We start from the raw sequence: 26,285 nt of genomic DNA, 5'->3' as shown, positions 1-26,285 counted from the left end.
AGTGACAATGGTCAGCTATTATCAGACAAGATATAAACACCAGAGCCAAAACCTGAAATACTAGTCAGCAGGCCTGTTTTCTCTGAAAAGACAATCTTCAAAGATGGATCACTAATCAAAATGTCTGCCATTTTAATGTGGAGGAGTGTCAATTTGCCTAGTGAGAGTCCTTTAAACTATGATCATAGTGTTGCAAAAGCACACTTTAGAAGCAGAGACAATTAGAAAAAACTAAAAATAATCAGTTGTTTTATCAGATTCACCCCCCCCCCCAGGTTTAGGCAATATTGATTATAATGGCTATTATTAATTTTGCTTGCTTCTCTGGCTATAGCTATAAAAAAAACACACAATTTTGATTTTTCTTCTTCAAAGAAAGTAGGCTTATTTGCTTTCTTAATTAAGACTAGGAATGCAGCATCAGAAAAAACATGGAAGAATTTATAAGAGACTCAATATTACCTAGCCAAATCACAAGTGTCAACAAGAATTGTGCTATTTATATTTAATAAAAGGGGGGGGGGATTTCAAGCTATGCGAAGATCCATGGCATGGTTTCTCAGTCATGAAAGCAAGATTATTCTATAAAAAGTGCTACGATGAACCTTGATATAACAGTATATAACAGCATAACAAGAATTACATTTTGTCTATATATGAGGATGGGCATCTATCATGAAAATTTCAGATTTCTTATTATTCAAATAAATTTAATGATAATAAAGAACTATGCATCTTTTAACATCATACTATTCCCTATAATCATTTCACTGTTGTCATGATTAAAAACACCATTCACATTAAGTTTATCACCTATCGTTTTGTTGTGCTGGGATTGCTGAGCCTGGGATTGCTGGGATATGGTTTGTGGAAAATCTTCATAAACAACTTCTTCTAACCATGGAAAACAAATGACTGCAAGATACCAGTGAGACCTATTAAAAAAGATATACAATCTTAACACAAAATCTAAACAATGCAGAAGAATATGGTCTACAGCTATAGCTAAGAAAGTGGTATGACAAACTGTATCAATTTTAAAGAAGTCAACTATAATATCTGATATAATTTAGAGCAGTGGTCCCCAACCTTTTTTGGGCCACGGTTTAATGCCAGAAAATATTTTCACGGACCAGCCTTTAGGGTGGGATGGATAAATGTATCACGTGACCAAGACAAGCGTCAAGAGTGAGTCTCAGACACATGTAACAGAGGGAATCTGGTCATTTTTTTTAATAAAATATTGTTCAGACTTAAATATAAATAAAACAGAAATAATGTAAGTTATTTATTCTTTCTCTGCGGACCGGTACCAAATGGCCCACGGACCAGTACCGGTCTGCGGCCTGGGGGTTGGGGACCACTGATATAGAGCACACATTCTAAAACTAATTAAATAAGAAGACTGCTTAAGAGGCCCTGGCTGGTTGGCTCAGTGATAGAATGTCAGCCCGGAGTGTGGACATCCAGTCTCAATTCCCAGCCAGGGCACACAGGAGAAGCGACCATCTGCTTCTCCACCCCTCCCCCACTCCTTCCTCTCTCTCTCATTCTCTCCCTCAGCCACGGCTCCATTGGAGCAAGGTTGGCCCGGGCACTGAGGATGGCTCCATGGCCTCCACCTCAGGTGCCAGAATGACTCCGGTTGTAACAGAGCAACGCCCCAGATGGGCAGAGCATCGCCCCCCGGTGGGTATGCCGGGTGGATCCTGGTCGGGTGCATGCAAGAGTCTGTCTCTCTGCCTCCCTGCTTCTCACTTCAGAAAAATACAAAAAAAAAAAAAAAAAAAAAAAAGACTACTTAAGATAACATCTGAGTAATTCAAACTTATTTACATTCATATAGTCAGTGTTTTCTGTTGTGGATTCACTTTAATAAACAAACTTATAGCATCACCGTTTTTCTATCAGTGCTTGAACAGCTTATTCTCTTAAATATTTTAAGGTTCACCCTAAAACCTTTTGATCTTTTATTTAGAAAATCTTTTCTTGAGTCCAAAAAAATTCAATGTCTCAGTCATGCCAGTCTTGTGGATATGTCATTTTTCTTCACTATATTTATAATATAACCACTGTCAAACCAAAATCCAAGATAAATAACTCATTGTTTTAGCTATATCTTTAGAAAAAGATTTACAATAATACCTGGGATTTATGTATCCACACAGTTTACTGATTACTAATCTAAAAATGTCCAAAATATGTTTTTCTATACTCTCTCCAATTTTTTTTTTTACAGAGACAGAGAGAGGGATAGATAGAGACAGACAGACAGAAATGGAGAGAGATGAGAAGCATCAATCATTAGTTTTTCATTGCAACACCTTAGGTGTTCATTGATTGCTCTCATATGTGCCTTGACCGTGGGCCTTCAGCAGACCGAGTAACCCCTTGCTCAAGCCAGCGACCTTGGACTCAAGCTGGTAAGCTTTGCTCAAATCAGATGAGCCTGCACTCAAGCTGGCGACCTTGGGGTCTCGAACCTGGGTCCTCTGTATCCCAGTCCGACACTCTATCCACTGCACCACCACCTGGTCAGGCTCCAATTTTGTTTTGAAATAATCTGAAATACTCACGACTCGTTTACAGGCACAAAGATGTAATCTTTATTAAAGATGTTTATGTGGCGAGTCCATCTTCTTACCCTTTTATGTCTTTTTTGTGCCATTCTGTAAATATGAAAGATAGATATATTTGATATATAAAAAATTAAAAATTAAAGATAAGGATTTCAAGAGTCATTTTTATAACTGAAAATTGCTAGGTTTAGTTTCTTTAACATTCCTAGTCAAGATATATAATATATAACATACTAGAAAATTATCTCCTTTTATTAACTCCTGGGTATTCTTAAATCTGATCACTATTTATAAGTAATATAATAGACAGAAAAAAAGCAACAATTTATAAAATGTTTTGTAGATTCCAACAGTGGCACAACAACTGAATATGAACATCTATACCTTAATTATCCTTTTTAGTTCCCTCTGGGCATGATGTAAATTATTATTATTAAACCTTAACAGCATTGCCTAAATGTTATATCTGTGAATAAGGGAGATGTTCTGAAACATAATGGAAGAGAAAGAAGGAGGCATATATTCTTAGATTTTTAAAGATGAAACATCTCTCTTCATTTCATATATAAACAAACTATAGAACAATGAGTGAGTTAAGTATAGCCACCATTTATCTATCTTTTATTATATTTTTCAACAAATATTTATTAGGTTCCTAAGAACAAATAATGAAAATCATCCCCACTGCCCTAAAGGAAGTTATTTAAAACTGCGGACAGGACAAAAAAACAAGAAATAACTAAAATATAAGTGTTATAAGAAATTGCTTTATAGCATCTAGGAAAGCCACTTATAAAAGAGTCAGGAAACACACAAAAAAAACAAATAGTTTCTTTCTTTATATCATCAGGGAAGTTAAGGAAGAAAGCTATCAAACCAAGTTTGGATGTCAAAAAGTAATTTTAGAACCCTGGCTGGTTAGCTCAGTTGGTTAGAGTGTTGTCTCAATATGACAAGGTTGAGAGTTCAATCCCCAATTAGGGCACATACAAGAATCAACCAATGAATCCATAAATAAGTGAAACAACAAATCTCTCTCTCTCTCTCTCTCTCTCTCTCTCTTTCTCTCTCTCTCCCTCAAATAAATTTTAAAATAGAAAATAATAAATAGATAAAATAATTTTAGGAAGGGGGTGGTATTTAACTTTGGCATAAAGGAGGTAGTATGTGACTTCTGGATCAGAAATCAGTCCCTTGAAGGACCTCTTTTTATGCTGGGAATTAAACAAATCATTACATTCTTACAGATTTATATACCAATAGGAAACAGACTTCTCTTGCCTGATGCCTGCTCATCAGCCTAACTAACCAAACTCACAGGGGTAGAATGAGGAATAAGATGGGATCCAGAACAGGCTAAAAGATGTACGTACTGCAGTAGGAATTAACACTATGTGGAAGACTAACTTCATAAAATAATCAGGAGTCATATTACTGAATTTTCTTATTTCAGAATGACCCAAACATTACAAGATTATAAACAATTGCTTTCCACTAGTGCACAGTCTGTTAATTTTCCATTTGAAAATCATAAGTATACCTACCTAGTTTTGTTTTGTTATCTTAGTGTTTGGCAGATTTCTTGATTGTGCTAACTTTATTTAATTGGGAATATGTTACATATGGATGGGAGAATAGGAGAGAATATGTGAGCCACAACTTAATCTCAACTCCTGTGTAGAAAATCCTCATTTAAATATGTAACAGTTCTCTCTCCATTCAATAATCTACACTATTATTTATCTTTTACTTTGAGTTACTTGTATGTTCTAAGCACTGAGCAGAGGGCACTGGGGACAGAGTAGAAAATAAAATAATTGAAATCGCTGACCTCATGGAGGTTATACTTTAGAATAAAAAACTGCCAGAATTACTGCCCAAGGCAGATGGTAAGAAACAATTAACCTAGCTTCTACCTTCTTTATCTTCCAACTTCCAGTCCCTCAAAAGACATGCAATTGGAAATGCATGCCTATGTGTGTTAGAGAACAATACCACGAAAGGGTGAGAAATGTTGAGCAAAGAGACCCAGGACCTACACAAGTGGTAATACTGCTCACTCAAGACAATACCACACAAAGTTATTTCATTAAGAACATCAAAACGGTATATTTCCCTCTCAAAGCTTAATTAAGTACATTGGGAGACTGACTTACGAAAGATTTGGATTATCTTCTGTTAAGTTATTTTCCTTTCTCGTCAAGCATTTATAGAAAAAGCTACTAAAAATGTGACTTCGTTCAACAAGTTCATCTGATGCCTTCTCCAATATAAGATACCTGGAAAAGTAGCAACACCAGAAAATTAAGTTATTTTAGATGTTATGTGTTCTTCCCCAATTATCTTATGTGTTCTAGAAATCTTCATTTTTCTATCCAATTAAATTCAAAGCAATTTGCAAGTTGTTCTGATGTTAGGTCTTTTTGTTCCATAGTTACTACCTAAATTAAGACTATTTAAAGCAGAAATTGCTCACTTATTCATTTATTTACTTAAGAAATATTTATCAAATTCCCAACATGTGTTGAGTACCATATTTACACTACAGACACAAAAGAAGGGGGGAAAAAAGCTCCCCCCATAAAAAAAAAGCTTACAATCAAGAGAAATGAGGATAGAAGGAAATATTAACCACATAATCATACAATCGAATATAAAGCTGAAAATGACATTCCTAAATAAATTTAGAAAAATTTTAATAACTGAGACATGACTAATCTCTAAATTCTTGATCTACTTCTATAATAAAACTCTTTAAAATAAGGTTATAATCTAATTATTTAATAATTAAGCCCTTCATGAGACTGAAGAAGTCTGCTACTAATGTTTATGCAGGTTCAAAAATGGCCTTTATTAACACAAAGACAACTTAAAGTTTTTTATAATGTGGTTATAAAAAGGATATACTACACGAAAGGAGATACAAAGAATGCTTGATTTTGATAAGAAACTCAAAAGTTAGAAATTTAGAGCTTCAGTAAGAACAGCTTTTAGCCTGACTTGTGATGGTGCAGTGAATAAAGTGTTGACCTGGAACACTGAGGTTGCCGGTTCAAATCCCTGCGCTTGCCAGATCAAGGCACATATAGGAAGCAACTATGAGTAGATGTTTCCTGCTTCTCCTCCCCTTTCTCACCCTCCTTCTCTTTTTCTCTTCTATTCTTCTCTCTCTCTCCCCTCCTCTCTAAAAATCAATAAATAAAATCTAAAAAAAAAAAAGAGTAGCTTTTCATTGTGATCAATAGGGGTTAGGTAATAGTTAATCAGCGTGCTGTTCTTTCTTAGTGACTCCCTGGCCTTCCCATTTGAAATACAGCTGGAAGTTTATCTTTGTAGAAAGGTCTGGAACAACCCCTTTAGAAACTTATACCAGGGAGGGACTTGAAGATTAGAAGAGTTTAAATCATAATAGTTGTTTGTAAAAGTCTACTCAGAAAATTCCCTCTGAAAAGTTAAGGCCCTAAAAATTCATCAGAAACAGTTCATCGAGCCCTGTCCAGTTGGCTCAGAAGTAGAGCATGGGCCTAGCGTGTGGGAGTCCCTGGTTCTATTCCCTGTCAGGGCACACAAGAGAAGCAACTATGTGCTTCTCCAACCCTCCCCTTCTCCCTTCTCTCTCTTTCTTTCTCTCTCTCTCTCTCCCCCACTTCCACAGCCATGGCTGCAATGAACAAGTTGGTCCCAGGATCTGAGGATGGCTCCATAGCCTTACCTAAGGCGCTAAAATGGCTTAGTTGCCGAGCAACAGAGCAGCAGCCCCAGATGGGCAGAGCATTGCCCCAGTAGGAGCTTGCCGGGTGGATTCTGGTCGGGGCAACATGCAGGAGTCTGTCTCTCTGCCTCCCCACCTCTCACTTAATAAAAAAGAAAGAAAAAAAAAAAACAATTCACCAATATTAATTCTTTACTTTGTCTCCCAAGAAATATCGGAGCCTCTTTCACAGATAATTCCCAGAGACAGATGGTCTCAGAGGCGCCAGGCCCCCGCTGTTCCTCAGAAACACCTGACCCCACTGTCTTGCAGATTTGCAAAGGGTATCAAATGGGCTCACACTAATTGGACCAGTGTTAACATCAGAAAAACTTGCCAGGGAGACATTCCTGTCACTGAACCCCCACTACACGTTGTTATGTTACTCACTGCATGGACTTACCCCTTACTTTAGCCCTTGAACCCTATAAAAGTAGTCAGCACCGTGAAAGTGTAATACAGGATTTGATGCATTCTAGGTTCCCTGCTTTCCCAGTTTTCTGGCAATCTGAATAAAAGACATTTTTATACCACTCGGACCTGGGTTCTGTAACAGCAGAGATGGGCAACTCGAACCTCAGCTTGTTTCAATAACAATCTGAATAATGATTACGTGAGTACACAACCTGTGAACATTCATTAGCTGTACACTTTACTACTTGAAAGTTAGTTAACAATTTTAAAAATAAACAGAGAGTAGTTTAAAAGATAAAGTTAGGCCCTGGCCAGTTGCCTCAGTGGTAGAGCATGATCAGCCCAGCGTATGGATTTCCCGGGTTCAATTCCTGATCAGGGCACACAGGAGAAGCACCCATCTGCTTCTCCACCTCTCCCCATCCCTTCTCTCTCTCTCTCTCTCTTTCTCTCTCTCTCTTTCTCTCTCTCTCTCTCTCTTTCTCTCTCTCTCTCTATCTCTCTCTCTCTTTCTCTCTCTCTCTCTCTCTCTCTCTCTCGCTTTCTCTCCTGCAGCCATGGCTCAATTAAAGCGAGTTGGCCACAGAAGCTAGTGATGGCTCCATGGCCTCTGCCTCAGGTGCTAAGAAGAGCTCAGTTGTTGAGGAACAGAGCAACAACCCCACATAAGCAGAACATCGCCCCCTAGTGGGCTTGCTGGGTGGATCCCAGTCAGGGTGCATGCAGGGTCTGTCTCTGCCTCCCCTCCTCTCACTAAAAAAATTTAAAATTAAAATTAAATAAAGTTAGACTCCTCTCTGAAAATAAAGAGTAGAAATATAAGTCTAAAATAAAGAGTCTGATAGTGTGAGATTTGGGGCCTGAGTGACTGGAATGAGTATTGGTTTATCAGTAAAACAATAGGGCTTAGGTAAAATAACAACAAATTTAGTTTGAGAGGGTTTCAGTGAAATAAAGACATCTCAAAGAAGTACTGGAAATATAGGTCTAGGAATACAGTACAAAAGGAAGACCAGAAACAAACTACCTTTGCATTCCTTCCTATCTATTCCTTCAGTTTGGCTATACAAAAATCTAAAAATAACTTTTTAATGGAATAGTGATATGGATTTTTAAAATAACTGTTAGCTTTTACTGTGTTTAAAGATATAATAGAAAATTACAGAGTTCTTCTTTTCAATTAATTCCCAAAGTGATTTGTAATTATGTAAGTACTACCTTCACCACAATAATAGTCAAAGAATAAATCAACAACAAAAACTAAAACAAACAAAAACCAGTAGCTCTTCTGAAGTATATAACATCTACTGAAAGTAGAGGAATAAAACTGGATTAGTCAAGTTTAGAAAATCTTGGTAGGCAAAAACTTTTCAAATCTGAAATCTTAGTAGGTAACTTTAACCTAGAGATAAATACTTCAGATATAAAGACATTTACATTAAAATTTATATCAAAACCTATAAAACAAATGAGAAGCCATTTAGCATTGTACTTACTTAAGGTAGAAATCAATAATTACATCATTAAGAAACTCTCCTTCTTCTAAGCATTCTAGATCTTCATTAGTTACTCCTAATCCCCCCTTAGTAGGTGGTGGAGGATATACAATCAACCTGAGAAAGTAAAAATAAAGTATATTGGTATTGAAAATTCTAGTATCAAAAAGATTGCTTATATTGTACAATAACAGGGCAGTAGTATTCAATAACTAAAATACATAGAAAAATATCCGACAAGCAAGTATATTTTCCTTCCTTCATTTTCACAAGCTACTTATGGTAAACTCATTGAATATCCACTTCCAAACTTTCTCATGTGGGCTAGTCTTAATATTTGCCAAATCAATAGGTTATTACCTCACAATCAGTTACAATACCATAGAGGATATTTTTCTTCTGCAAAATTTTTAACTTCTGACAAACTGATGTGATAACTCATAGATTTTTCCCATGCTCTACTTTCCAACTATAAGTAAACCCCCTACTCAAATTCCTAGTTCCTTTCTATTCAGAAAAGCCAGCAATCAAAAACTAGGCTGTAGTGGTGGCTAGTGTAAACCAGCAGCAGGTAGTAAAGAAATAACATGGGAGGTTTAGGAGGCCCGTTTCCCATAATAAAGTGCTTACAATGTAAAACTTACGAGAACATAAAGGAAATGAACAATTAGAACACAACCAAAAAGATGGAGAAAACAGATGACAACTTATTAGGTTATCTTCTTCTGGCACCTCTCTTAAAGCTCAGAAATAAGACCAGTTGTGAATTCTTGGCTATAATCTTGGAATAGAGTACAAATGTAGTCAATAATGAAGATATAATATGTACTTCTTGAACCAGAAAGATACAAGAAGATAAAAGCCATCTGTAATAGATTTAATCTTGACAACCATGAAACCTAAATCCAGAAAAGAATATGTGAACATTTTAAATGCTAATATGATAGGTTCTATTTTATTAAAGGCTATTTTCCTATCCAGTGTTTTCATGTGTTTTCTTCTTCTAAAATAGAGAAAAGGAATCACATAGAAGAATGAAATCACCCACAAATATACAGACTCTCTATTCTGCCTTCCCACCAGGAGATGACATATAAAAGATGAAATATAAACAAAGAAGCAATTTCTGAAAGAGAAGTTCTGGTCAATGCCAATGTACCTTAAATCGAGGCACACTCAGTAAACAATTTCAATTTTTCCTATTAGACATTCAGATATAAGATATATAATCTTAAAAATCATATATAGCTATTCAAATATTCTCAACAAATGCTTTAATCTTACCAAATTTGACAGTTTGGCTGCCATTTCTGTTTATTAACATAAAACTAAATAAAATGGCACCCAACTGTTTTCTTAATAAAGTGAAAGTAAAACTTAAAACATTTGAAAAGAGAAACTACTTAAAATCAGCAATATGAAGGAACACTACTAGTGTGCCCACCAATTACAAACGGGACATGACACAGTACATACGTCTTAATAGGTCCACTGTGCCTGACTTCTTGCCATTCTTCATCTGGGTTAGATGTAATAGAAAGTGAGTAGCAACCACTACTTTGCTTCTGCAGGAAGGTGTAAGTTGGTTTGGCTGCATCTATATTTGAGGGCTGACAGAAAGTGGCAAAAAAAAAAGGTCTCCTTATAGATACATAAATACATATTAATGCTCAAAAGGACAGTCAAAACCTAGACTTGTAAGAGAAAATGTGTCTAAAAGAAATCCAAATCAATGAATCGTATCTATACTTTTAGAATTTCTACAAAAACATAAATATCAAAATAATACTTTTGATCAAAAGATATTGTATACAATGGTCAAAGTTTCATTCAAAGTGTTACTAGAATAGACTAGAAATTGACATTCTATTACTAAATGATAAAGAATATAAATTTACATATACAATATAATTATCGTGCCAAATTTTTACAACACATACATAAAAAAAGACTGGTAGTCTCACGCCTTGTCTTCCTAATATGGCTTCCTATAAGCCTTTTTTTTTTTTTTTTTTTAATTTTATTCATTCATTTTAGAGAGGAGAGAGAGAGGGAGAGAGAGAGAGAGAGAGAGGAGAGAGAGAAGGGGGGGAGGAGCTGGAAGCATCAACTCCCATATGTGCCTTGACCAGGCAAGCCCAGGGTTTCGAACCGGCGACCTCAGCATTTCTAGGTCGACGCTTTATCCACTGCACCAACACAGGTCAGGCCTATAAGCCTTTTAAACAATAGATTAGCCCCAGGCCAAACCATAATGTGTGTGCATGTACATGCACATGCATGCACTACAGCAAATACACACTTTTCTTTCTAGAGGTATTTGGCATAGACACACAAGCCACACATATATTGCTAACTTCCTACTTAAAAAAAAAAATAGGCCCTGGCCAGTTTGCTCAGTGGTAGAGCATCGGCCCGGCGTGTGGAATGTCCCGGGTTCGATTCCTGGCCAAGGTACACAGAAGTGCCCATCTGCTTCTCCACTCCTCCCCCTCTCCTTTCTATCTCTCTGTTCCCTTCCCACAGCCAAGGCTCCACTGGAGTTGGCCCAGGCACTGAGGATGGCTCCATGGCCTCCACCTCAGGTGCTAAAATGGCTCCGGTTGAAACAGAGCAATGCCCTAGATGGGCAGAGCATCGCTCCCTAGTGGGCATGTCATGAAGATCATTTTAGACTTATAGAAAAGTTGCAAAAAAATCACAAGCCTAAGATTACAAAAATATTAACACCTTAAATAATCACAGTACAATTATCAAAAGTAAGAAATTAGCCTTAGTATATTATAAACTAAACTACAGATTTCATTTGGATTTCACTAGTTTTTTGACTAGTATCTTTTTTCTGCTCAGGACCCCACAATGCTTTAGTATTTCCTTGTCTTTCATAACCTTGATGTTTTTATTTTTTATTTTATTTTATTTTTTGTATTTTTCTGAAGTTAGAAGCGGGGAGGCAGTCAAACAGACTCCCGCATGCACCTGACTGGGATCTACCCGGCATGCCCACCAGGGGATGACGCTCAGCCCATCTGGGGCATTGCTCCATTGTGGACAGAGCCATTCTAGCGCCTATGGCAGATGCCACAAAGCCGTCCTCAGCGCCCAGGCCAACTTTGCTCCATGGAGCCTTGGCTGCGGGAGGGGATGAGAGAGATAGAGAGAAAGGAAAGGGAGAAGGGTAAAGAAGCAGATGGGTGATTCTCCTGTGTGCCCTGGCCAAATCGAACCCGGGACTTCCACATGCCAGGCCAACACTCTACCGCTGAGCCAACTAGCCAGGGCCATTACCTTGATATTTTTAAAGAGCTTCAGTCATATTGTGATCGGGTTTTCCTGATTCTTCTCATAGTTAGATTGAAGTTATATAATATTAAGAATACCACAGAAGTAACGTACCCTTCTTGGTACATGCATGATGTAACAGGAACATTATGTCAAAATGCCTTACTACTAGTGGTGTTAACTTTGATCACTTCAGTTAAGGTGATAGTCTGCCAGGATTCTCCACTGTTACTACTTTTTGGAGTTAACAAATATATTGGGGAAGAGATGTTAAGATTATGCAGATATCCTGTTTCTCCTTAAGTTTTCACCTATTATATTTGGTATCTCTTGGTGGACCTTGCCTGCAACAATCATAACTATGATTTTTTAATGGTGATTTATATTTCTTTTTCTCTTTATATTTATTACTTGGAATACTCTCCTAGAAAAGAAATGTTCCTTATCTATCATTTATTATTTATATATTCATTCATTAATTCAGTTATTTATGTCAATTAGATTTTGGGGCCTGACCGGACAGTGGCACAGTAGATAGAGTGTTGAACTGGGATGAGGAGGACCCAGGTTCGAGACCCCGAGGTCACCAGTCTGAGCGCAGGCTCATCTGGTTTGAGCAAAGCTCACCAGCTTGGACCCAAGGTCGCCGCTGGCTTAAGCAAGGGGTTACTCGGTCTGCTGAAGCCCCACGGTCAAGGCACATATGAAAAAGCAATCAATGAACAACTAGGGTGTTGCAACAAAAAACTGATGATTGATGCTTCTCATCTCTCTTTGTTCCTGCCTGTCTGTCCCTATCTGTCCCTCTCTCTGACTCTCTCTCTGTCTCTGTAAAAATAAAGTGTTCATTTTAAAAAAAAATTAGATTTTGGGGTACTCTTTTTATTCTTTGGTAATAATCACACATTATCATTATTGATTTTGCTGATCAAATTGTTCTAGCTTTGGCATTGGTAGTTCTTTCGGGTTGGCTATTGTGCCCTTTTGCAAAACAGCATTTTGAAATCAGACTGATCTCAGTGAAAGAATATTTATCAAACCTCTCCCTCCCTGCCACCAATTATTGATATATTATTCATATGCTAACCTGAGATATTGATTTCTTCTTCATTTCTTCAGTAGCAGCAGCAGGGAAAGAGCAAGTTGAAGCACAGTAATAATGAATAAAAGAACTTTCTTTTGAAGACAGGTTCTGAAATAAAGGAAGTGCCTGAACCCAAGACAAGGGATAAGAAAGCTCTACTTCTTCATTGGTTGCACTTATTTTTGTCATAATATCTTTCAATTTTAATTCTTCTTCTTGTGAAATAGGATTGTGTAGCTCAAGGAAAATGAATTCACTGGATCGTGCTACAAAAAAAACAAACAACTTTTAGCAATAGTATTATTTTTCAAGGGCATTATAATTAAAATAGTTTGATTATTAATAACAGTAAAGTTGGTATATAACCATTAGCAAAGTAATAACCCAGGCAAATTAAACCCCAAAATAGTCCATTAGTAACCTAGAATCAAAACTCACAACTTTTAGAACCCTACTGCATTAGAATGGAAACTCAACAATGGTATTGAACTCTGTCTTTCCAGGACCTGACATTTAGTAGGTACTAGTAAATATCTATTACTGAGTGTGTGAATAAATGAATGAGTGATAATTAAGCAATTTATTATTTCTCTCTACCCTCCTCCATATTTCATATATATTAATTTTAAAAGTATTCCAAACACTTCCTTCAATATAATTTTCTTTAATCAATCATTTCAACAATGGTGTCAAATGACATTCTCTTCTCCCATAATGATTATAAATTGTTCATGATATTTCTCCAACTTCACTGCTGTGTAATCATAAATTTTCCCAATTAATTTGGAAGTAATTAAGAAAGCAAAATAACTAACTAACTATGTGTTATGGGAGTATACAGAAAAGTACTTAAGCCAGTCTTAGAGAAAGGATAGATAAATAAACTGAGTTTTTATTTTAGAAACTAAAAAAATGTTGAAAGTAAAGACTTTTGTATTTTATTTAACTTTGCCACTGATTAGCTCAGTCACAGTTCTTTATAAAATCAGGACAAGAAACTCATAAGAAAGGTAGCCAAGGATGGTAAAAAAATAAGGACTAAAAGATAAGGTATTCCTTTGATTTCAGAAAATAATGTCTTTTGGTTGAGTAAAAGTATCAGGAGAAATTTTGTGAATAAATAAAATAATTTATCTTACATATTAAGGGATACAAATTTTTTAATTCAATAAACTTCATTTTAATTTAAAAAAATTATATTCGATTAAATTATGTTAGAAGAAAACTAGTTTATTTACAGGAGTTCTCAGGTTATCCTGATATTTAGAAATCATTTTATACTTACATTGCTGGCTTAACATAAAGTTTTCTAACTGGGTCTGAATCTCCTGAAGATACTGTGAAGAGACCCAGAGGAAAAGGATAGCATGACTCCGTTTACTGGGATCATCATCCTTACTTTTCCATAACCCAAACCTCTTTAAATGTGTGGTATCCACTAGCAGTAAAACTTCATTCAGGGATACTAAAACAAATAAATAATAACAAATTAATAAATTAATCTATTTAGGAATACAACACTTATGCACTAACTCTAATATACCATATTTTCAAAATGAAGCATTTGCCACTTTTTCCAAAAATATCATTTCCAGTGAACTTCATTATACTTAGCTGAAATACCCCAAACAATACTATTAAAGAATATCACATTGCAATTAGAAAGGGACAAATAATTATTAAATGATAATTAAATGTAGTAATTTAGTCTCTCACACTATATAATCTCAGTTATATCTAGGAACAGAAAATACGAAATTAAATTTCCAGAGCATAAACACTTTGTCCTTAGAGATTTCTTACAAGGAGTTCCAATATCACTAACAAAAAGGAAAAAAGAAGAAGAAGACTATCTTACCAATGCAGAAAAGTAAGCATGGTATAATTTAGGAAATTATGTATTTCTATCTTGGGCAATACTAACAGTAAACCAATTCACATCTGTCTTTCTTCTCCCAAAACCTCTGCATTCTACACTAGACAGATTAGCCACTATCAAAAGATTCTAAAAAACAGTATGAGCTTCTGAGTGGTCTAAGATATTTCTTTTTAAAAATATTTTATTTATTGATTTTTAGAGAGAGGGAAGAGAGAGAGAGAAGGGGGAGGAGCAGGAAGCATCAACTCCCATATGTGCCTTGACCAGGCAAGCCCAAGGTTTCGAACCGGCAACCTCAGTGTTCCAGGTCGACACTTTATCCCACTGCGCCACCACAGGTCAGGCCTAAGATATTTCTTTTAAAACTCTTACAGATTTTACTTCTCAAAACATCTAGGTAATCATTGAATTGTCACTCTTCTTCCCTCTCAGTAAGTAAGAAGAATCTCCCATGACGACCTTTTTCTTTTTTCCAATTCAAAGAAATGTATAAAACTGAGATAAAGAAGTCCTGAAGGTCATCTGGTACAACATTAAGAGAACAAGCAGCTAAACTAGAAATAAATAAATAAATATATATATATATATATATATATATATATATATATATATATATATATATATATATTAGCTAAGTATAAACCCAAGATGGGTATTGACTTGAAACAAATTTCTTAGTACTCCTCCCCTCATAATCTCCTAGCACCTAGCTACTCAATGTAATAGTCCTCAGCCTCTACCACTGGTATCACTTGGGAGCCTGTAGGAAATACAGAAAATCAGGCCCCGCTAGATCGAATCAGAATCTTCAATTTACAACAACAACAAAAATAACCTGAGTGATTCATATGAACATTAAAGTTTGAAAGCATTTTCCAATAAGCATTCAAATACTTATTAACTAGTTATCTTAATGTTCCCAGGCCACTCTTTTTTTTTTTTCACTTTTTCTTATAAATTAATTTTTTTTTAAGTGAGAAGAGGGGAGATAGTGAGACAGACTGCCACAAGTATCCCCACTGGGATCTACCCACCAATCTCAGTCTGTTCCTGATGCTCAGATCAACTGAGCTATCCTCAGCTACTGAGGCCCATGCTACAACCAATCAGGTCACTGGCTGTGAGAGGGGAAGGAGAGAAGAGGAGAGAGGGAGGGTAAGAGAAGCAGATGGTTGCTTCTCCTGTGTGCCCTGGCTGGGAATTGAACCCAGGCATCTGCACACTGGGCTGACACTCTACCACTGAGCAAACTGGTCAGGGCCAAATAATCCATTTTAAACATCACTTCTTTTTACTGTAATGCTATGAATTTCCCTCTCAGTACTGCTTTTGCTGTGTCCCGTAAATTTTGAGTTGATGTATGCTATCATTCGTTTCTAGGAATTTTTTTACTTCTTCTTTGATCTCATTGTTAATCCATTCATTATTTAATAACATGCTATTTAGTTTCCAAGTGTTTGAGTATTTTTCAGTTTTTCTGTTGTGATTGATTTCTAGTTTCATGCCATTGAGATCAGAGAAAATGCTTAATATGATTTCAATCCTCTTAAATTTGTTGAGACAACTTTTGTGCCTTAACATGTGGTCTATCCTAGAGAATGTACCATGAGCACTTGAAAACAATGTATATTCTGCTGCTTTAGGGTGAAAGGTTCTGCAGATATCTATTAAATCGAGTTGATCTAGTGTGTCCTTTAAGTCTGCTGTTTGTTAATTTTCTTTCTTGAGGATCTATCTAGTGATGTTAGTGGGGTATTGAAATCCTCTACTATTATAGTATTGCTGTTGATCTCACCCTTTATATCCATCAAAGTCTGCTTTATACATTTAAGTGCTCCTATATTAGGTGCGTAGATATTTATAATGGTTATATCTTCCTGTTGGATTGCTCCCTTTATCACTATGTAGTGTCTTTCTTTATTTCTTACTATAGCCTCTGTTTTAAAGTCCATTTTGTCTGATCTAAGTATTGCTACCCCAGTTTCTATTTCATTTCCATATGCATAAAATATTTTTTCCATCCTTTTACCTTTAGTCTATGTGCATCTTTTGTTTTAAGGTGTGTCTCTTGTAGACAGCATATGTCAGGGTCCTGTTTTCTTTTTTTTACAGGGACAGAGAGAGAGTCAGAGAGAGGAACAGATAGGGACAGACAGACAGGAACCAGGAATGGAGAGAGATGAGAAGCATCAATCATCAGTTTTTCGTTGCGACTTCTCAGTTGTTCATTGATTGCTTTCTCATATGTGCCTTGACCACAGGCTACAGCAGACCGAGTAACCCCATGCCAGCGACCTTGGGTCTAACCTGGTGAGCTTTTTTTGCTCAAGCCAGATGAGCCCGCACTCAAGCTGGCAGCCTTGGGGTCTCGAACCTGGGTCCTTCCGCATCCCAGTCCAATGCTCTATCCACTGTGCCACCGCCTGGTCAGGAGGGTCCTCTTTTCTTATCCACCCTACTACCCTATGTCTTTTGATTGGATCATTTAATCTATTACATTTAAGGTTATTATTGATATGTAGTTGTTTATTGCCATTTTATTCTTTAAAGCTGTATTCCTCTTTTGCTATATTTTGCCCCCTTTGATCTGTTTACAACAGGCCCCTTAGCATTTCTTGCAGCATTGGTTTGGTTGTAGTGAATTTCTTTTTTGTTTGTTTGTTTTTTTGTCTGGGAAGCTTTTTATTTCTCCTTCCATTTTAAACAATAGCCTTGCTGGATAAAGTAGTGACCTTTGGGTTTTTTACTGACAAGCCCCTGGGCCCAGTGCTGCTAAAAGCTAACCTTGGTCCACAGCTTGGTCCTTCTTGTGGACAAGCAAGCCTAGCACAGGTAACCACAGGCTATGGATCACTTGTAGCTCCAAATAGGTTGCCAAGGGCCGGGGACATTGTCTAACAGTAGCATATACCAGCATCCCTTCCAGGAGGTCCAGAACCAACCTACCCAGTGGCCAGAGCCATACAACATTACAGCAGGATATAATAAGTTTCACAAGAAGCATATCCAAAGGTTGATATCAGCAGGCACCAACCCCTGCTAAGGTCAATTCTGCTTTGTGAGGTCAATACCAGTATAGCACCTCACATACCATGGTGGGGTTGAGCCTCACAGTCAGTCAGCCTAAGGGTCAATCCCACGCATAAATGTACCAATAGCAATCAAAACCCAGTAACAATAGGAGGATCCACATAACCCACACAAGAGACATTCCTGGAGCACTCTTTCCATCCATGGTTGGTTGAATCTACAGATGCAAAACCCAGGGCTATATAAAGTCAGCTGAATATTTACTAGGAAAAATATAATATACATATGGACCTATACAGTTCAAATCCATGTTGTTCAAGGGTCAACTGAATATCAATCATTATGTTGTACATGAAAATAATATAATCTATATGTCAATTATATTCAACAAAAAATATTTGATAAGTAACTCTGTTACACAGATCTTTTAACTATATCACTATCTTTTTTTAAAGTATTATTTCCTTTAAATCACAGGTCTTTTTCATTTCTGCTAAATAGCTAATGTTATATTACTCCATAATAACACCAAAATTTCCTAATTAGGACTCTCAATATATTTACTCTATGCCTCATATATTCTTCTACTTACAATACCTTCTAATTATTAGATTCATTATCATAACATATAGTTGTGGTTTCTGTAAATGGGTATCTGGGAGGTCTAATTAAAGTTATTTTGATAAAATCTTCAGTCTTGAAACAAGTGCTTCCTGTTACCTAGTTCATATCTGAAGTTCTATTTGTGTATATTTTCCTCGTTCTTCTCTCTCACAAGTCATCCTCTATATTTGTTTTCTTAGCATCATCATTTATTCTGAAAGGTTTTCCATTGGAGAGAGGATGAGAAAATGCCCTGAGTCTATATAAATTGCAGGTTATTTCCCAAACTATTTTGCATTTTAAAAATATCTTAAAACCTGTGCTTTTAAAACCATTTTACATGTTTGAATATAACATTGTAAATTTTCCTTATGCTTCTTGTGTTAGTTCCTATTTCTTCCATTTTATATACCAAAACTCTTCCTGTAATCAAATGTTATTTCTGTTAAACCCAAGAAATTATCATGAGTCCCTTAATATTATGTGACTTAAAGTCATTACAACAATAGTATATTGTTTTCAGTATTTTAAAACATTTTAACTTCTTTTGAAGCTGCTAAAAAAAATATGTGTTAGATTGAAAAACATTATTTCATTTGGTTTTACTTAAGTTCTATACTGGAAAAAATTATGAAAGACATTGCAGAAAGATGTCAGAATGTTTGCTGACCAATTATTTTATAAACTAGATTAAAGTAAAAAGAGGTCATATGACAATAGCTTACCTTGAAATGGGATCTTAACAAACTTTGACGTAATCTAAAGGAAAATACAAAAGCAAAAAATCAGTTACCCCTCAGAATATTGTTACTATTCAAGATTTTCATACTTTTTTTCCTTTCAAACCACAAGTACATAGTCAAAGTCTACACTAAAGTATTCAAGCCTTCTTATCAATAAACCAAGAATATATTTTACTGTAAATATTTAGTTGAATAGAAGTTTAAGAACCCTGTGAAAATAAAATAATTCTCAATATACTCATTTTTAAAAATAAAAAAAAAACAAAACTACTTAATTTTCAAAAATGTTTCCAAAATTTTTAAAGAAGAAATAAGAAAAAGTCTAAAAGAAACTGCCAAGAGATGTCACTGACTTTGGTAAACAAAGCATCATTCACATTGGTAAATAAACCAACTACAAAACAGGGTTTGATTCTTGGCTTTGTTGACATTACCATCATTCATCTTTTTCTGTTCCATGTTATAAATTCACTTGTGAATAAAAATTCAGCAAAGCGGCCCTGGCCGGTTGGCTCAGCGGTAGAGCGTTGGCCTAGAAGCGCCCATTTGCTTCTCCACCCCTCTGCCGCGCCTTCCTCTCTGTCTCTCTCTTCCCCTCCCGCAGCCAAGGCTCCATTGGAGCAAAGATGGCCCGGGCGCTGGGGATGGAGTTGTGGACTCTGCCTCAGGCGCTAGAGTGGCTCTGGTCGCAACATGGCGACGCCCAGGATGGGCAGAGCGTCGCCCCCTGGTGGGCAGAGCTTCGCCCCTGGTGGGCGTGCCGGGTGGATCCCGGTTGGGCGCATGCGGGAGTCTTGTCTGACTGTCTCTCCCTGTTTCCAGCTTCAGAAAAATGCAAAAAAAAAAAAAGCAAAAAAAAAAAATTTTCAGCAAAGCTCTTGCTCTTTCTGCCAGGAAACTTAATTTTCTCTAGGTAGCTCTGGTATATATCTGACCTCTTTAAAGTGTTGCTGCTATAACCAACTCTCACGAGTTATAGAGCACCCAAATTTACATGTACCGTCTAAGCTTGTGCTTTGCCATTTGTTTTTTCCATTAATGCCAAATGAAGTCATGTTTATTTATTCTTTGTTTATGTTCCTTTTGAGCAACACATTTACTAAGTTGTTGAAAAAATCAGGGATACAGTCTGTGAGCACAAAACCAAATCGAAAATGGTCTTGGTATGTGGGTACCTAAATTAACTGTCAACAGAGTCCCAAATAAATAAATAAAAAAACAATGTTTAGTGAAACCATAGATTTACTGTGACTCCGTTCTTTTATGCCCATTTAAAAATTATTTCATATTGTTATTTTACAAATATAAAACTCATATTTCATAGTGTAAGGTAGGCACTAAAGCAAAATGTCACGAGGTAAAAGCCGAACTTGGGGTTCAAATTCAGCCTCTATTATCTCTACCATTTAAAGAAATAGTAAAAAGATAAACTTAGGTAACTTACTAAACTTTTCTCAGCTTTAAATAAGACCCTTAATCAAGAGTAACTATTATCATTAGACACTAGCGTCTGATTAAGTATGTTATCTAGCTTAATTTAGTCAAATTCACCTATTCTGTTACTTTCACACAACTGCTGTATAAATGTTTGGTGTATTTTTTTCTGTTGCCAAATTCTTTTTTTTTTTTTTTTTTTTTTTTTTTTAGCGAGACAGAGACAGAGAGAGGGACAGACAAACAAGAAGGGAAAGAGATGAGAAGCATCAATTTTTCATTGCAGCACCTTAGTTGTTCACTGATTGCTTTCTCATATGTGCCTTAATGGGGGAGAGGGGATACAAGGGGCTACAGCTGGGCCAGTGATCCCTTGCTCAAGCCAGCGACCATAGGGTCATGTCTATGATCCTACACTCAAGCTGGTCAGCCCGCTCTGAAGCCGGATGAGCCCATGCTTAAGCTGGAGACCTCAGGGCTTTGAACCTGGATCCTCAACTTCCCAGGCAGATGCTCTATTCACTGTGCCACCAACTAGTCAGGTACCAAATTCTTTCTGTCATGTTTCACTGGGTCTTTAATCTCATAAAATATATCTTAGCAAATGATAATAACTAATTATAGAAAATATATGAGTGTTTGCTTTTAAAATTTTATAGTCATTACTACAAAATTGTGAACTAGAAGTAGTGCATCTATACATTTTGGCCTCTACTTTCTATGTTATTTTCTCATTCTTTCACTTAAGGTGTATGTCCCATCAAACCTTTCAGCTTGGTCAGGATCTGACACTCATTTATATCCCTGTATGATGATTATTAAACTGACATGTAACCTCTCCTAAAGCCAAAACCCTTCTCCCAGCAAAACTTTAATCCCCAGTTAAAAAAAAAATGAGAAAGATGTTTTTGTGGCAATATGGTAAACCCAAATCTTTGAAATCATTACACATCTATTTAAACTTAAGAATAAAGTTAAACATAAGAGTTATTTTACAACTTCTTACAACAGCCAGCAGAGTTCTCTGAAAATAGGTACTTAATGAACATTCTCTTACTATCAACGAAGTTGAGATTTATACATGAAATGTTCACATCTATTGCAGCATTCTCTAAATCAGCAATTTTCAACTAGTGTAGCACTAGAATTTTTAAAACATGCAATATGTATTTAGTACAGGGCATTGACCTCTTTTCCTTTACATTGTGAAATAAAAAAATGATGACAACCATCACAACACTAGCTCTCCTGTATGAATGTCATCTGGAACCATAACTATATAGGTCACATAACAAGAGTTGTATCTTACTGGTTGCATCATATAATAAGGTTGAACCTAATTGGTTAATTCTTAGTACCAGAAATCCTTAAACACAAGTATAGGCACCTGATTTTTCACAAAGTCACATTGGAGCAAAAAGAGTAGGTAATTACTATTAGTACTGCTTTTTATAAATCAATCAAAATTATACTTACTTTTCTCTCAGATTGGCAAAAAATATATTTTTGGTGTGCCACAAAATTTTAGTAATTAGTTTATGTGTGCCATGAGATGGAAAAGGTTGAAAATTGCTGCTCTACACTAAAAAAAATAGTAACTTAAATGTTCAACTATAAAAAATTGGCTCTAATATATGTAATAGTTTACCACTATAGTCATTTTTTCTAGCTCAGCTAAATTGTAACTTTCATGAGTGATAACAATATTTCCAACATCTGCAACAGTACATTGTAGACACTCATTCAGTATTTGGAAGATCACTGAGTTTAATTCTCTAACATATTTATCCACCCCTCCCCCCCAAAAAAAGAAATTCTTTAATGTCTAAGTTACAGAGCATCAAGAACTTCATCTAAAAAAAGAGCATATATTGCCTGACCAGGTGGTGGCACAGTGGATAGAGCATTGGACTGGGATGCGGAGGACCCAGGTTCGAGACCCCGAGGTCGCCAGCTTGAGCGCGGGCTCATCTGGTTTGAGAAAGGCTCACCAGCTTGGACCCACAGTAATTGGCTCGGGCAAGGGGGTACTCGGTCTGCTGCAGCCCCACGGTCATGGCACATATGAGAAAGCAATCAATGAACAACTAGGGTGTCAAAACGAAAAACTATTGATTGATGCTTCTCATCTCTCTCTGTACCTGTCTGTCTATCCCTATCTATCCCTCTCTCTGACTGAAAATAAATAAATAATTAAAAATTAAAAAGAGCATATATTAAAAGCCCTCTGGGCTCTGGCTGGTTCGCTCAGTGGTAGAGCATCGACCCAGCATGTGGAAGTCCTGGGTTGATTTTGGGTCAGAACACACAGAAGAAGCAACCGTTTGCTTATCCTCCCCTTCTCCTCTGCCCCTTTCCACTCGCTCTTCTCCTCCTGCAACCATGGCTCAACTGATTTGAGCACATTGGCCCTGGGCACTGAAGATGACTCCTTTAAGCCTCTGCTTCAGGCATAAAAATAGCTCAGTTGTAAGCATGGGCCCCAGATGAGCAGAGCATCAGCCCCAGACAGGGTCGCCAGGTGGATCCTGGTTGGGGTGCATGCAGGAGTCTACCTCCCCTCCTCTCACTCAAATAAAAATAAAGCTTCTGAAAAATTCAGTTCACGCTTTTTATTTTTTATTTTTTATATTTTTGTAATTTTTAAAATTATTTATGCTCTCTCTACCATAACATAATTATTTAATTTTTTGCAGAATTCCTTTTAGTCTTTTTTTTTTTTTTTTTTTTTTGTATTTTTCTGAAGTTGGAAACGGGGAGGCAGTCAGACAGACTCCCGCATGCGCCCGACCGGGATCCACCTGGCGTGCCCACCAGGGGCGATGCTCTGCCCATCTAGGGCATTGCTCTGTCGCAACCAGAGCCATTCTAGCACCTGAGGCAGAGGCCATAGAGCCATCCTCAGTGCCCGGGCCAACTTTGCTCCAATGGAGCCTTGGCTGCGGGAGGGGAAGAGAAAGACAGAGAGGAAGGAGAAGGGGAGGAGTGGAGAAGCAGATGGGCGCCTCTCCTGTGTGCCCTGGCCAGGAATCAAACCCGGGACTCCTGCACTCCAGGCCGATGCTCTACCACTGAGCCAACCAGCCAGGGCCTCCTTTCAGTCTTTACTCACATGCAAATATTTTACCTGCATATATTTGCTTTGATGTACTAAACAACTTTCTTATAATTAGACATTTAAGTTTTTTACTTTAATTATAAGCAGTGTTCCAACAAACAAATTTTATTACAGCAATAAAACATAATAACAACCTACTTTATTACATTTATTGAATATCTGCAGTTCCCTATTATTTGTAATAGCAAAATACTGAGAGAACTGAAATGTCCAACTTTCAGGAATTAAGGACAACCCAAGTATCCTAAAACAGACATGAATTAAGTTAGTTTAATATAATTATGGTGAGTTACAAAACAGTATGTATGTCATACTTTTTTGTTTTAAACATATATATATATTTAATATGAAGAATATAGACTGATAGACACTTTAGTAGCAGTTGTCTCTACATTATCAATATTATAGATGTTGTTTTAATTATTCCTTTATTCATTTGTTTTTTGTTTTGTTTTTTTGCTCATAACAAGGTCACCTGATTGTGTTATAACATAATTAATACATTAAGTAATGAAAACCCATTGCTGAATATTCATGTTGGATTTTCCTCCCCAGTTAATCAGTTATTTTTAGATATTGATTGAAGTTATTCAATTTTTTGCTATTACAAAGAACATAAAATTGGTTAAACCTGGATTTAAAATAAAAAAGCAAAATGTAGAGGGAGGGGCGGGAGGGGGAGTGAAAGTGAACAGAATTCCTTAAAGAAGAAAGAATTGTAAAATCATGCCAAGCATGCCAAAATCATTAACATCTGCAAACTAACGACCAGGGAATATTAATTTAAACTAAATTGCTCTTATGCTTTCAATGAAAGCAATTTGAACTCTATTATATGCTAGTCCCCAGGCTTTGTTGGATTTGTACATGTTTATTGCTATTAGGTCTGCCCCTGCCCCCAGACTATCACCCAGTAAACATCAACTTTATGTGGTTTCTTTTGGTTTTTTTTCTTTTTTTAAATCGACTTTTTAGAGATAGAGGAAAGGAGAGAGACAGACAGACAGAAACATCAATCTGTTTCTGTATATGCCCTGACTGGAGATCTATTTATTATTTTTATTTATTTATTCATTTTAGAGAAGAGAGATAAAGAGAGAGATAGAGAAAGAATGGGACGAGCAGGAAGCATCGACTCCCATATGTGCCTTGACTGGGCAAGCCCAGGGTTTTGAATCAGCGACCTCAGCGTTCCAGGTCGACACTTTATCCACTGCGCCGCCACAGGTGAAACCTGACTGGGGATCTAATCAGCAATCTTCGTGTATCAGGACGATGATCCAACTGAGCATCCAGCCAGGGCAACTTCACTTTGTAAATGGTGCACTGTCTTCTCTGTGAAGCCTTCCCTGATTCCTCCAGACAGACACAGGTACTCATCCCCATATGTGCCTTCTATGTACATATTTCCACTGTACAGTTTACCATAATGTAACTATTTATTTGTGTCCGTCACTGCCATTGTACTATAAGTTCCCTGAAAGCAGAGCCCATGTCTTACCATTTTTGTATTTCCTGCCCTATTTCTAACACAATGAAACATTAATAAAACTTCTAGGAAAATACCTGAGTTATAATCTGATGTAGTCAATTCAATTTAACTAAAGTTTATATTGCCTACTTAGTTGCAGCCATTTATGGAAGGATAAAATAGAATAGAAGCATGGTCCTTTATCACAAGATGCTTAAATACAATTTTAGGACATTCCCCTGTGATTTCAGGAATCCTCCTCCAATTACAGACATGTTTCAAAGTATGTATAATGACATATTTAAAGCGTCCCATATAAAATTATTCTGTTCTATTTTCATTTGCACTATAAAAAGACAATCCGAAATGCCTTGTTCAAGATCCAAAACTTCAACAAAAAAAATTAAATACACTTACTGTCACACAGCCTTTAGAAGCTCCTTTTATTTTACCAATATAAACAGAAGTAAATATAAAATTCAGCTGTAGATCCATCTCATTATTAGGTAGAACACAGGAAATGTTTTCTGTGACAGGACATAATTCCGATGAAGCCTAACAAGAAATAAATTACAGAATGATTATAACCCTAAGTATTATATAAATGCTGACAACGATTTTCCAAAGTCAAATATTTCAAAAAGTATTTTTGAAATTTCAAGTAATTTTGAAATTATTATTATTGAAACTAAGGATTTTATACTGTTCTTACTGTGAGAAAATAAGTATCTAGTTTACATGATATACCTTGAGAAAATGAATCAAATCCTAAACTAATTCCACAGGTCTAAACTCTAGAAATTATCTTCCTCTGAATCAAAGGCATGATTTCAAACTCCATATTCCTTTTATTCATTTTTACCTCAACAGAAGTAAATTAAGATTTATCTAGTGTTTTAGTTTAAAATAAAATTTTAAATATATTCTCTTTTAATACCACAACCTACTGCACAAGGTAGTTGTGGGTTTTTTTCCATTTCTTAAGTTAATAAATGTTCGGATTGGTTAAGTGACTTAAAGTAACGTGGTCAGTAAAGAGCAAAGCTAAGACAAATCCATGTCTCCATCTCCAAGTCAACAGTTACCTCAACCACAAAAAATTGCTCCATAAAGCAAGATGATGTCTTAGCTATTGAGTTTAGTAAGCAGCATGTGCCTAAAAGCCATGTCACATGACATCTATATGCTTTGCTACATGCCTTATGTCTGAAGATAGCTAACCAGTTGCGTAAAACCTCAAAAATCCTACCACCTCCACACAAACAACTGTACAGGTCTGCTTTTAATACAACAGATGATGGGCAGCGTCAGCAGTAGCTGCTGCCCACCACCTTTCCTGAATTTCACACTGCTTTTGAAATGACTTTTTTTTTTCAGTTTCTTTAAATTGCATTTAGAGAA

At 36.4% G+C, this 26,285-nt stretch overlaps 1 protein-coding gene across 6 annotated transcripts in view; it reads right to left on the bottom strand.

Annotated features, from left to right (window-relative positions):
- The window catches only part of SENP7 (SUMO specific peptidase 7), a 135,068-nt gene that overhangs the window by 14,939 nt on the left and 93,844 nt on the right, over positions 1-26,285 (bottom strand). For all 6 annotated transcript variants that reach the window (XM_066347755.1, XM_066347754.1, XM_066347758.1 and 3 more), the window contains 9 exons: positions 25,302-25,439; positions 18,844-18,877; positions 13,892-14,071; positions 12,610-12,872; positions 9,717-9,850; positions 8,241-8,357; positions 4,736-4,858; positions 2,577-2,669; positions 814-935 (listed from right to left, as the gene is read on the bottom strand). In XM_066347755.1, the coding sequence (XP_066203852.1) occupies positions 814-935; positions 2,577-2,669; positions 4,736-4,858; positions 8,241-8,357; positions 9,717-9,850; positions 12,610-12,872; positions 13,892-14,071; positions 18,844-18,877; positions 25,302-25,439 (1,204 nt within the window). The remainder of the gene's footprint in view (positions 1-813; positions 936-2,576; positions 2,670-4,735; positions 4,859-8,240; positions 8,358-9,716; positions 9,851-12,609; positions 12,873-13,891; positions 14,072-18,843; positions 18,878-25,301; positions 25,440-26,285) is intronic.

This window comes from Saccopteryx leptura, chromosome 8 (assembly GCF_036850995.1).
Source record: "Saccopteryx leptura isolate mSacLep1 chromosome 8, mSacLep1_pri_phased_curated, whole genome shotgun sequence".
Taxonomy (NCBI): domain Eukaryota; kingdom Metazoa; phylum Chordata; class Mammalia; order Chiroptera; family Emballonuridae; genus Saccopteryx; species Saccopteryx leptura.
Note: the sequence above shows the minus strand (reverse complement) of the source record. Positions and strands in the feature narration are given on the sequence as shown.